General features: G+C 37.9%; 1 protein-coding gene across 5 annotated transcripts in view; it reads right to left on the bottom strand.

The window, feature by feature from the left end:
* The window catches only part of SEMA5A (semaphorin 5A), a 318,257-nt gene that overhangs the window by 61,413 nt on the left and 243,608 nt on the right, over positions 1-13,236 (bottom strand). For all 5 annotated transcript variants that reach the window (XM_042048660.1, XM_042048663.1, XM_042048661.1 and 2 more), the window contains 2 exons: positions 12,619-12,762; positions 4,749-4,896 (listed from right to left, as the gene is read on the bottom strand). In XM_042048660.1, coding sequence (XP_041904594.1) covers positions 4,749-4,896; positions 12,619-12,762 — 292 coding nt within the window. The remainder of the gene's footprint in view (positions 1-4,748; positions 4,897-12,618; positions 12,763-13,236) is intronic.

Here is a 13,236-nt window from a genome sequence, read left to right as displayed (position 1 = left end):
AGTCCAACCAGTTTGTATTTCACATTTACCTCAACCATGAATGCCAAGCCATTTACCGAACAAAGTAAGCAGAAATGTACCATTGATCAATGGTACAATGTTTTTGTATTTTCTGAAACTATTTCTTATGATTTTGATAATTTTTTTGGTTTTACCATCTTTAAGTAACTTCTTATTGCTCACAATTGCAGTAGCATGTGCAGCATGAAAAGAAGAGAGGATCTACTTTGCTAAACTTTTAAAACATAAAAAAACCAGTTAATACCCAATGGAGTTTGCATTACAGAAGAAAAAAGGATGGAAAAAGGAAATGAGCATAAAGAAGGAAAACATCATATAAATAGTAAAATTTCCTATAAATCATGCTTGTGAGATTGCTTTCTGGCTTTGAAATACACTGTTTTTCTTAAGTCAAATGGAAACTTAAAAAAAACCTCTAAAAAAAAGCATAATAACAATCTTATTTTCTGTTCACTTTTTTGGACTAGACATTTTACATTTATTTTGTGAGATGGCAAGTAAAAAAAGACAGACTGTTTTTTCTGATGGACAAAGTACTTCTGAAAACCTTCCATCTTCAAATTCCCTTTAAAAAATTGATGGAAGAAAAAATTCTGACATCTGTTTTTTTCTTTTTCACCCTGTGTCATTACAAAAACTCTAAAACGCAGATATATTTTCTTAAAAAAGTTTGTGTTCAGAACAATTCCAGAATGCTGAAACAATAATACTAATAATTTAAAAAAAAAAAAAAGATTAGTGCAAAACTAGCTACTATTTTCTAAGGAACGAATAAATTTCCTCCTCTTTTTTTTTTTTTTTTTTTTTAATTCCACAGCAAAATACAGCATGCTTTGTTCTGGTATGTGGAAAGCATATGCCCTTTATCGGTCTCCCAGCACAAAAACTGAGATTAATGTATATGTTAGCATGACTGAAATGAGAACACAGACAAATGTACACATAAAGCATGTCACCCAACTTGAGCCTCAAACGAAATTCCTCATTCTAATTATAATTCTTTAAAAAAGTTATTCTTTTATTACTGGTCTGAGGCAAACTCAAGTGCGATTACGCTTCTCAGGGGAAAACCAGCATTTTCTGAAGGAAACACACAGCTTATCTGAGTATGCTGTAAAATCTGAAGGTGTTTGTCCTCTGAGTCACATTAGCACAGTCCAGAGAATTCTGCAGTTCCTTCTCTAGTGCCTGTATCACCTGCATACATGAGATTAATACCTGTTTTGTGATCCACTTAAGCTTTGTATTACGAGAACTTAGCTCTCTTAAATTTGGTTGTGATGGTTCTATCTCTTATTAGACAATTTTAAGCAGTCTTTAGTAGCTTTGATTAACTTAAAGATTTTAACAGGTCCTTATGAATCCACATTTTGATTTCTAACTTCATCTTTTTGACCTTCATGAGTCTCTATGGTCTAATTCTCCTGTATCATATTGATTTATGGTTTTCTATATTCAGTGAAAATGCCTTCACTCCTAAGTCTCTGGTCATCCATTTTCATGTATTGAGTGCACTTAAGCAAGAGACGCATCTTTAAGATATCACCATGGTTTTCTCTCTGTGGAATATTTATATGCATCAAAAGATTTATCATTATTATTTTATAAAATAAGTTGGAAATAATGGTAGGGAGCTCCAGTGAGTCCTGATAAAAAATATTCAAGTGGCTTGGCTGATACCTGCTACAAGACAGATGAAGTCAAGGAACCAACTGATGAGAAACATGCAAAAATACAAACACAGGCACTAGCTGCCTGCTGTGATATTGCAGCCTAGGAGCAATACAATCAAACTAAAAGGAAGAAACACTGTTCATTAAAAATTATGTGGTATAAATCATTAAGCGGATACAGACAATAGCCATTAATATGGTAAAAGCTGCAAAATAGGGACAGAAAAATAGATTAGGATTGGTTATATTGCAGTCTCACAGCCAGGTTGCAGATTGGAAAACAGAACAGGCAGGTTCTCCTAGGAAATTAAATCTGGTCCCCTGATAGTGCTGGCAAGCACACTGTAAGACTTCCTTTCTTAAGTCTTATAAAAACTTCTGGTTTTGTTTTTTCTCTCATGATTCCCTACTGAAAACAGTTCTAAAAACAAAGAATTGGCATGGTTAAAAGGGGTCCCAAGACAGCATTTAGTCCATCCTACACCTCTGATGCATCAAAAATTTCTTTTCATTTCAGGATGAAATGAAGCCTAACATAGTTACTGTCTTCTTAAATAACACATTCTTCAGTCCTCTACGCTTTTTTCCTTCTCCTCTTCACAGGCCACAGACACTGAACTATTCAGCTGCAACTCACGCTGCTCATATGTTGTGAAAGTTTCACAGAATTCATCCTCACTGAAGAAGGCAAACCAGAAACCTGGAGAGTCTCTTCACAGGTTAAAGCTATCATTTAATGGTTGAGAAAACCAGGCATTTTAAGTCTCTGAGTCTACTTCCAATTATGCTTTAATTCACATGCTAAATGTATGGCTCATAACATCTTTTACTCCAGACAAAACAAACAGGAGATAGTATAGATTATTACCACTTTCACTGCAACATGTCCTGAGATTTTTCAGCTTCTCAAGTACTCAGAGATAGGACAAAAGTTTTTTGAAATAAACTAAATTCACTATTTGGAAAGATACATATCTGCTATAATAAAACAAAAAATTTGGCTGAAGCAGAAGAACATCCAACAAATAAATTTCATATTCGTGCTCCTCATTCGTAAGACTTTATTAATATAAATATTTAAACCATTCAACAATTACAAGAAGGTATAAAAGGTATTTCTGATTGCAGTTTCTTACACTAATGAAACAAACTCTGAGAAGAAATAAAGTACTTTTTTTTCCAGCTACACTTAGTGTCAAGGCCCTGCTATGGCTGCAAAGCCTCTGAGTCAAGACAGGTAACTCCAGGGTTCAATGAAAATTCAGTGAAACTTAAACTGAACACAGACTTTGTACCACAGTCCTTTGTCTTGCAAGACCAACATTTATAGAGGATTTCTATGTTGGTTGGCTTTTCACTGGTGCCTAAGTTTTAGCAAGATAACTACGTACTCCAAAGCTTGAAATGATCAACACAATAATTTTCTAATTAGTAAAAAATCTCCAGAACATTTCCATAGCTGAACTGGTAACTATTCTGTGATGCAGCAGAGTATGTGCTAAGATGGTTAATAAATTACAACACCCAATACCATTAATCTCTAATCAGTTATAATAAGTAATTTTTACACTAAAGGTTTTCCTACTTTCCTCACGGAACTTTCCAAGATAATTAGAACCACATATTTTTGATTTAAGACCATGGGAAGATTCTCTGCTAAATAAAATACCGCTATATTTCAAGAACATTATTATAGGATAAATAGGAACAAATTAGAGAGAAAACCTTCATATTGTGCTCTTTTCAGTGCCAGTCAGGAAGGTTTAACAATAGATCTAGACCATATGTCTTCTTTTTTTCGTGTACCATCAGAGAGAGACAAGTATTTTGGAACACTTGGTAGAATTCTGAGTTATTAGGTTAATTCTTAAAGTTCAACTGAAATAAAACAACAAGCCTGTTGGATGTTTTTAATTTAGTGAAAATGCAATTCTATCACCAGAATAAATTTCAGAAAGAGAAATATCCTGGGAAAATGCACAAAATCTTCAAGTTAGAGAAAGGTAATAAATTATCCTTTCTTTAGTATTGAATTACTGCCAATCTAACAGATAGACCACCGATAATGACAAACCTCAGAATTAAGTCTCTCTGAAATTAAGACATGAAAAAGTTGGTTTAATTGTTAAAAGAAAAAAAATTCTTCTACTTCTTCACCTACCACCTATGCTTGTTCAGATATAAGAAAAATCCCCTACATGTTTTCCCACACGCTTCTCTTAATAAATTGGGTATCCATAAAGCAATTCTACTCATTCAAATCATCCTACTGTAGCTTCAAAGCCTAACAGCTGCTAGGCTGCTGCTGTGCCAAGATCACTACTGCTGTCCAATCTCACCTCAGCACTTTCCTGGGGCTTCCATGTATTCACTGATTGGCTCCTTATGTATTCAGATGTGAAAATTAGCTTTTCTCTGTTGTACAGAACCTAGTACACTGGAGTCCTAGGCTCATAGATAGGGTTTCCATGTACTCTGGTGATAAAAATAAAAACCACCACAAACCTGCAAGGACACATCTACATCTGCACCAACCTTGCCTCAGGAAGCTTATTTCCTAGATGATAGTGTGAAAAAGCTGTATTATATATATTTCTGATTAATAAATTGTGTGGATTTCAGCACACAAAAGCAACACAGAGACAAAACAATGAGTGACTACTTATGTTAGGGATACAGCTTACAGACATACACAGATGCATTATGGGCATAGAGCATTAGTGATAGAACAGGTGGAAATGGCTTCAAGTTTTGCCAGAGGAAGTTTAGATTGGATATTAGGAAAAAATTCTTCACTGAAAGGGCTGTCAAGCACTGGAACAGACTGCCCAGAGAAGGTGCAGAGTCACCATCCCTGGAGGTATTTAAAACACATGAAGATGAGGCTCCTGGGAATATGGTTCAATGGAGGAGTTGGCAGAGCTGGCTTAATGGTTGGACTTGATAACTTTAGGGTCCTTTCAAACTTAAATGATTTTATGATTCTATGACATAGAGACATCCGTGGCATATGGCCATAGATACTTGATGAAGAGAAAGCTGAAAATTACTTACCACGCTGCAACCAGGACAGTCAGGACCGTTTTCACATGTCCTGCGCCGTGCCTGGATCCCTCCTCCACACTGAGCAGTGCAGCGCTCCCAAGGCCCCCAGCCTGTCCAAAACACATGAGGGGGGCACAACAAGTGCTCATTGCAGTACCTGTGAGAAGAGAAACAAGGAGGCAAAGAAATCTATTTATTAGCAAGACAAGACCTCCCCCAAAACCTCCCTCATTTGCATAATTCAGATTGATGTTTGTGCAGGGAAGTATTTTATATAAAGGGTCTCTCCCTACTCATTAAGCACTGCACTAACAGTTGTCATGCTACACCGAGTGTCTAAACATTTGAGTGGGCTTTTTTTAGGTTGCAGTTTTGTGGGTGGAGCACTGGTTTGCTTTATTCAGTGACTTTGTACACCCCATGCAATGCACCCCTGCGATTGTGCTGCGATCACGTAACCAAGATTAAAAACTACTTTACTAAAAGCAGTTGTGGCTATCGCTCTGGGGCAATCAACCAAATGGAAGGCAAACATTCATGCAGGCAGTCTTTTATCAGTCTCCAGCTAAGAATTGATTAGGATCCATCTCTCTCGTCTTCAGATAGCTACACTTGCTTTTTGCTTTTCACAGCGTCTCTGCTTCTAGGGCAAAATAAAAGCTAAAGCAGTGATTCTAGGCACAAAGAACTGTACTTTTAAAATAATGTTATTACTTTATCATTTAAAGAGTGTTTTTAGCTTCTATAATCTTTGAAGGATTTCCCAGTAGGCTGAAAACCAATTCAGAGGCTTAGTTGGTTCTTGAGGGAAGCACTATTGGGTTGTCATTATTGTAACAAGACATTCAGATGTGTGAAGGTCCCAGCTTCAGCTGAGTTTTTTCAATTTTTGTAGAAACCTTAGATCCCTGATTTTTTGAGTGTGCGGTACAATAATTCTAGCCATAGCATATGCTGCTTTTTAAGGAACCTCTACACAGGTCCAAAGGATTTGGGCCATCAGCAACTGTGACTGGGGGTCTCTAAGAGACCAAGCTGTTACTTAGATAAAGCAAAGATGCAGCATAGTCAGGAAACAGGCAACCCTAAAGAAATTCTCTAATATTTTATGGATGCATCTGGGTAGCTCCTGTTCCAATACTGACTGTCCTGAATGAACAAATGAATCTGTTACAGTATTTCCTCAGTTTTTACACCATTCATCCAAATTCCAATTTCTTCTTGCCCTTCTAACAAGTTTTCATCTCTTGTCACTCTTCTACAGAGAAAACTGACTTGAATACTCCAGTTATTCATTTTCTACAAAAAGAGAAATGCCAGTATGAACAGTTGTCATTTTCAACAAGAATAACCACAACGATTTTTTTTGTTTGTTTTCAGAAAACCTCAGTATCTGCAAGCTCCAATTCTTCATTATCAAGGAATTTGAACATTTGGAACCTCTGTGGAGGGCAAGAAAGTAATGGTGGTGGTGTAAGTAACACACAAAACTAGATTTATTGCATATGCTGGAGCCTAAAATTCAAACTTTGTCCCTAGGTCTGGGCAACTCCATCCAAACTTAAAGATTGGTAGTGGAGTTATAGGGAAGTGACATTTAGCTTTCTGCTTCTGTATATTTAAGAAAATTATTCACAGCTTGTATTGACCTTTCCTCTGGAAATTGAGGAAAAAATGCCTGAACCCTCAATATTTATGAATCTGGTGTCAGAATTCTTCAGTGCGTGATTTGGGTACACACATTACAGTTCACATTATGCCATCATTAAAGATACATAGGAACGTTCTGTGCCTGGATATTCTTTCCCTAGAACTCCAGCTGCACACATTCTTTATCACATGCAGTCATTTATGTGAATGTGTGTGAGAGTTTCTCTCTGTGATCATTTGCTGAGAATGTGTAGTCAATAAAATATAGATGTAACATCAGCATTTATTTGGTCAAATTAGTACATACTTTGCATAATTTCAGCTCTTAATGAAGAGGAGTTAAGTTAATTTGAGACACACACACAGGCTAAAGCATCTGCCATGAAGCTGAGAATCACCAATATTCAGCCATGCAAAAGTAAAACTAAGGAACTTGTCTTGCCTTAAAATAAAGGCATGCACAGTGTAGCTATCTACAAATGAAGTAGTCATCCGAATTTGAGCAACAGCTCATGGGAAGAAACAGCCCTGTTAAAAATATGGTTTATGTCACCCTAAAGCAAAGGTCATATAAATACACCCCTCGATGTATAGATTGATTTTCATTGGCTTTAAAGGCTACATGAGAGACAGACATCTAAGCGACCATTACTGCCAATGGAAATTTTGTCAATACAAGCTGGGGAGACTAGAATGATTGATTTGAGGAAATTAAGAAATATACACCAGAAGGACACAAATTACTGTTCTCCACAGCCTGTATTGACTAAATTTTTACAGACCACAGTGGAAGTTCAGCCACCTGACTCACTCATAAACATTCACATTCATGAACACCTGAAGTTAGGTATGACAGATCTCAACTTCGAGAACAGTCATGCCACTGTGCAGTGGCTCTTTTAGTGTCTATGTGCCTGACCTCCCACTCTCTCACTTAAGCAGGAGACAGAAAAGAAACCTAATAACAGTGACCCTTCTCAGTAAGCACTTCAAAGGGCTGGCAATTCTGTTATCCAACACTAATTAAAGATGCAGCTGAAAAAAAGCCCTAAAATCCCTATGCAAACGACTTCAATTTAGGAAACAGGTTTTTTTTAAAAAAGTCAACAGCAGAATAGTCAATTTTTTCCTTTATCTTCAGGAAAACAAAAAAAAAAGGAAAACAAACCAAAACCCAACACAGCAATCAAGTAGAATCTTATTTTCATTTCAGCCAGCCAGCCTCTGAAAACATCAGGTACGTTTTCACAGCTAGAGACATCCCTGCAATTGATCTTTGAGAACTGTGCTACAGCATGGGGCTTTGAGCCAAGTTTCATTATATCTGTCCTTGGCTGCATTTCAAGTCACTCAGCAACCCTTTTTCCCTTTTGCTCTTTCCTCCCATCTTAATTTTGTTCTCAGGACCCACAGGGCTAACATTTTACAGTAATTCAACAAAACATGCAATGCAAGAAACTTGAATCTGTGAAACCACTGCCCTCTCCCCTAACCTAACTGCAGTGAGGTCAGAATGGAGAACAACCTAGAGAAATGTGGATTTTGTACAGCGACCCTTCACATTTCCCTTGAAATGAACCCAAGTTCAAATGCCCTAATAAAGGAATTGTCATACTGGGGGAAGGGTGAATATCCTCTGTCCAGCTGTAGCCACAGCTGTTAGTGCCTACAGTAAATTTTACGCCTACAATTTCAGTACAATTGTCATTACTATTCTTGTTTCTATAAAGAGCTCAACCTTTAGTAAGACATCAATTTATTCAATTTATTTCAGTGCTGCCATCCAGCACTGAGTACTACAGGCTAACTGCATGACAGTTACAAACATGCCCTTTTTATTCCACAGAGAGATGTTATTTAAACAAATACTTCTTAATTTTGAACTAGATTATACTACCATGTGTTTAAGAAAAACAAACTAATCTTCATCCCTGTCTGCCCCTTCCTATCCAATATACTGTTCTGTGGTGGGCAGTCATGATTACCAGCTGGTGATTTACTGGGATACACAGACTATACCGAGGCTGATGGGAATGCCAAATTCCTTTAATTGAAGGCAGGCACACAACATACACATGCCCTACTGGACTGAGATTGTTACACTGACAGAAATACCCATCCAAGAGACTGTGGAAGGTGGCACATGGTCCCAGGGGCTTCTGTGGAAGAGGAGGTAGCAGAGAAAGCAAGGTGGATGGGAACAGACACGTCCCAGAAGACAAGACATCCATGGGAGCGTAGGCAAGCCAAAAGCCTTGTGGTGTTTAATCTGCCCTGCTGAAGTGGACTGGGCTTGTTCATGCTGCTCAGAAACAAGCAGTGCTACACAGAGCAGGCTCTTGACTCTCAGCAGTTCTTCTTTCTCATGGAAACAAGCCTAAAAGCTGCATGTTTGCTGAGAACTGTGTACAAAATAATGTGACAATATGTACTGCTTCTAATAGTTTTATACACCCCAAAATATCCAGGGCTTTCAAACACCTACTCCTCGTCTGCAGCCAGTTTACTTTTCTAATTGCCACTTTTTTTTTCTTTCTATTCTTTCCTGTGTAATAAAAGATAAGTACATCCACTGAAAGCAAGGGATTCTCATTTTAATGTCCCTCATTTCTGCACAGATAGGAGGGTGACCAGTGGACTTAATGAGGCCATAACTACAGCATCTTCCACAGAAAGGACAAACATTCTCACTCCATGATAATGTCAAGACAGGATACTACAGACTCTATAAATGAAGATCTAGAGAATTTCCAGCAGCTTCAGTGAATATTTCTTATACAGGAAAAATCAGTAATATTAAGCCCCTAAGGAATTCATCAGGGAGTCTTAACTACATCATCTGGAGTCTTAACTACAAAATTATTTTCTGATTAGTTTTGTTACAATGTTATTTTTACTCCCTCTCCATATTCTGTCTAAATGCACATCAGCTGCACTTCTGACATACTTCTACAAGGGGAATTTGCTTTATAATACGAGTATTTGCTGCTGTCTCTCAAATGCTTTCCCCCCCTTCCCACACAGCCCTCTAGCAGCAGAGCATGTAACAGTTTAACCTACTTTCAATGCTTTAAATTGGCAAATATTGCCATTGATTTCAAGGGAATGGCCAGCAAGCACAAAGCTGCCTGATACATTAGCCATGATAGGATCATGGTTTTCATGAGGTAAAACAAATATATCTTAGACAAATATTTAGCTCTTAACATATGAACAAATACTCTCAAGCTGAATGTGCATTCACATCTGGAGGTAAATTTACCTCAGATATACGCTGCCTTTTCTGTGTTTGCTTTCTATGGAGTTATGCACTGGATTTCTACTGAAATCACTGTTTGTTGAAAAGCTGTTTCGAAGTTTGGCATGTAGATGACTGTGGAAACTGCATCCTTTATTTATACCCCTGAACATGTGCAGGTGATTAGAGTATGCACGTTTACAAAGACAAATGCACACAATGTGTAAACCGAGTAATTAAAATTTTTACTAATACTAAACATATATTAATTTTACATATGAGCTGGGTCATTAAAAAAGTAAACTGTTAGGCTATTTATAAACATCGGTTGATTTAAATGAGAAAATCTGAGAAGTTGCTTATTGGCACTTTGGATACGAAACCAGTAAATGTTTCTCAGGAGTTACTGCACATGTAATATTTGTTCAGCCTGCCTAATTATACTGGGCTCAAAGGAACTGTTTTCATCTGGTGCAGATGTAACTCAATGAGAGTGAAACAGTGGAATAAGACTACTCTAAATGCTGGTACTCCATTGCCCTCACAGCTCAAAACTCTCTACAAGCTGGCAGAGCCATGAGGACACTTATAAAACTCTAACGGTCCCAGCCATCTTCACCTGGGACCTCCACCCATGACAATGGGCCAAAAAGCTCTATTTAACCTGATCCTAACCCTGACCCGTGGTTTAGCTTCTTACCTGGACTTCAGACTTCTCTCATTGCCATGATGCCACCTAGGATCTAAACTCTTGGTTGGATCTGGTCACAATCTCCAGGCTTACCCTGCTCCCCTGCTGCGGGTGATGGGATGGGCCCTGGCTGGCAAATGTCCCAGGACTTTCTGCTTTTTACAGCTCTGAAAAGATTTATCCAAGTACTTGGCTTAACATTGACAAAAATCCTGGCAAACAACTGATGCCTCATTCTTCTAGCTGCTTTAAGAATTATTTGACAAAATTTCCTAACTTACCACACCCTCTGGAAAAAAAAAATTGAAGTACTTAAAAAGATAATTAAAAGTATCAGGACATAACATGGATAACAAACAAAACCAGGGTAGAGGCAGGAAGGTCAGCTGTGAGCAAGCTGCGAGTGAGAAAGGTGCAGGGCTATTGGGAGTGAAGGGTCTTTCAAAGAGACAGGAAACAGTGACAGAACTCTGAGAGAAAAAGGCATCCTGCAGTAAACTCACAGGCACATTCATCCCAGATTGCTTCTGAACTGGATGAAGACAGAAAGGACAAATAACCTGCAGGCTACAAAAACAAAGCAACATAAGTTTATTGTTCCTTCAGAACTGTTGCATACCAAAATTCAATCCTGCTGGGCTGCTATTATTTCAACTCATCATAAGTCAATTTCCAATTTGTAACTGCTTGTAAAGTGCACCCATTGTCTTAATGCTCCTATAATTCAGAAAGTATTTCTCATGGTTTTCTTTATTTCTGTGAAACTTCTTGTCAGAATTTTATTCCATGTTAAACTAAAATGAACAATTACTATTACCATCTATAGTCCATCACCCAAAAGTCTCTCAAAACTAAATTATTTTTTTTTCTATATTTAGTCTTGTTGTGTCCTGCCCTGGGCTGACCTCTCAGTTCAGGAAGATCAATAACTGTTATTCAGGCTGGGACAGAGCTAAATAACAGCAGATACGATTTATGTTTGGTGGTGATGGCTTTTTGGTTGGGCAACCTATTTTCAGAAAGCAGTTTACAAAATAACAAAATTCTCTCCTCTGCAATGAAACAGTAAATATTCATGGCCTTGAAACAGCAAGAAATGTTCACATGTTCTGTGATACTGATCCTTTACATTTCAGAGTTAGAAAGACCAGGTCCCTGATGATCCATTAATACATAAATCTGTGATGCAACCTTGCTTCAATGAATCTCCTAATCTGAAGAAGTGCCAGAGTTGGTGTTTAATTAAATGCCTCACTGAAACTCTTCACAAAGGTTACTGAATTTAGTTTACATCCAACAGCAATATAGGATACTACATCATCCATACAGAAACACTGAAGTAAGCTGTGAGTGCATATTGGGAGGAAACGTATTCACATACATCTCTTGGAATGGATGGCTACAGGACTCCAAATTCTCACACCAATGCTAGTCTTCTGCTATCTAGCTTTCTGGTATGCCTCTGGAAACAACGTAACACATACAAGAGTTGCAGTTTATCTGAATATATTTTAGCATGATTTAAAAATATATTTAATTCCTGTTAAAACTGTGAACAAAAAAAATTAGAGATCCATGTAGGGTCCATGTAAATTAGAGATGTAATTAGGCTGCATGTAAAATGGAATGAAAGGCCTGAACTTGACATTCTGAGCTAGTGACAAAACACTTAGTCTGGTGCCAAAGCAGTACATGGTGAAATCAAAATCTGAGCTAACTTGATCTGCTCGGGGGTTAAAAAACATATACGAACAATTAAAATGACCCACCAAGCTTGAAACCTTACTAAAGATATCTGAGTTCAAGGTGTATCCTACTTATTGAATAGAAAACAAAGCCCTTGAAACTTCCTTCCATGTTATAGAAATGCTTAATTCATTTACAAGAGAAAAAATGAACTCACAGCATCAGTAACATAGTGCTGTGAGCTTATTATATTTTGCTCTGAATTCCAGGTCTTGAGGCTGGGTGAGTTACAATCCAAACACAGTGCAATCAATTTTCAAGGAGAATCAATTTTCAGGGTCTCAAGGGACAGCAGCACATTGCTTCAGCACAACTCTCTGGCACTTCCAGGAGCTCTCAGGCGGCTTGGGAGGGATGAAGCTAAGTGAAAGATGAAAGATCTGCTGCAGACCCACAGCCTTGTTAATGGGAATACTGTACTGTACAGCAGTGAAGGTAAAGAGGGAGTGAAAGGAAAGGGAATGGGAAACCAAGGCAAATAAAGGAGAAAATGTCCTGTGGAATGCAACTGCTCAGAAGAAATTAAAACAGACAATAGAAAAAAGATAACTCACCTCTCCTCGCGATTCTGTCCCACACAGACACGTCCTCCATGTCGAGGGGTTGGATTGCTGCAGGAACGCTGACGAACTTGAAAGCCTATTCCACAAGTGGTACTACAAGGTGACCAAGAAGTCCATGGTGTCCAGCCTCCATTTCTGGTAGAATAAAAAGCTCAGGCTCTGTCATCTGTTATACATAGCGAATGGCTGATTAGGTGTGACTGACAGCAGAATCTGTCCTATTAATATTTCTGTAGAAGTCATTAATACTGCATCGTGTTCCATTTCTTCTAGAATACTGAACCAAAATAAAGGTGCTCTGATATTCCATGTTCCATGCTTTGCAATCAGCCACTGCTAAAATTACCACCTTACACAAGAACTACAAAGATATGAAGATATTTAGTTGCTTTTGGTCACTTTGTTCTGGGCAAACTACACATGCAAACTCTTGTATCAATGTTCTGAAGCTAACTTTTAATTACATATTTTTTTCAGGGAGATTAAAATGTCAAACTTTGCTACCTCATCTAAAAGGAAAGTGATTAAAGCCTGGAGCAAAAGGAGGCTCAGAGGACACGGTATTGCTCTCTACAACTACCTGAAAGGAGATTGTAATGAGGTGGGGGT

Source organism: Corvus kubaryi, unplaced genomic scaffold, assembly GCF_017639235.1.
Source record: "Corvus kubaryi isolate FWS band 111438036 unplaced genomic scaffold, C.kubaryi_AGA036_p1.0 68, whole genome shotgun sequence".
NCBI classification, from domain to species: Eukaryota; Metazoa; Chordata; class Aves; order Passeriformes; family Corvidae; genus Corvus; species Corvus kubaryi.
This window is presented reverse-complemented; position numbering and strand designations above follow the sequence as displayed.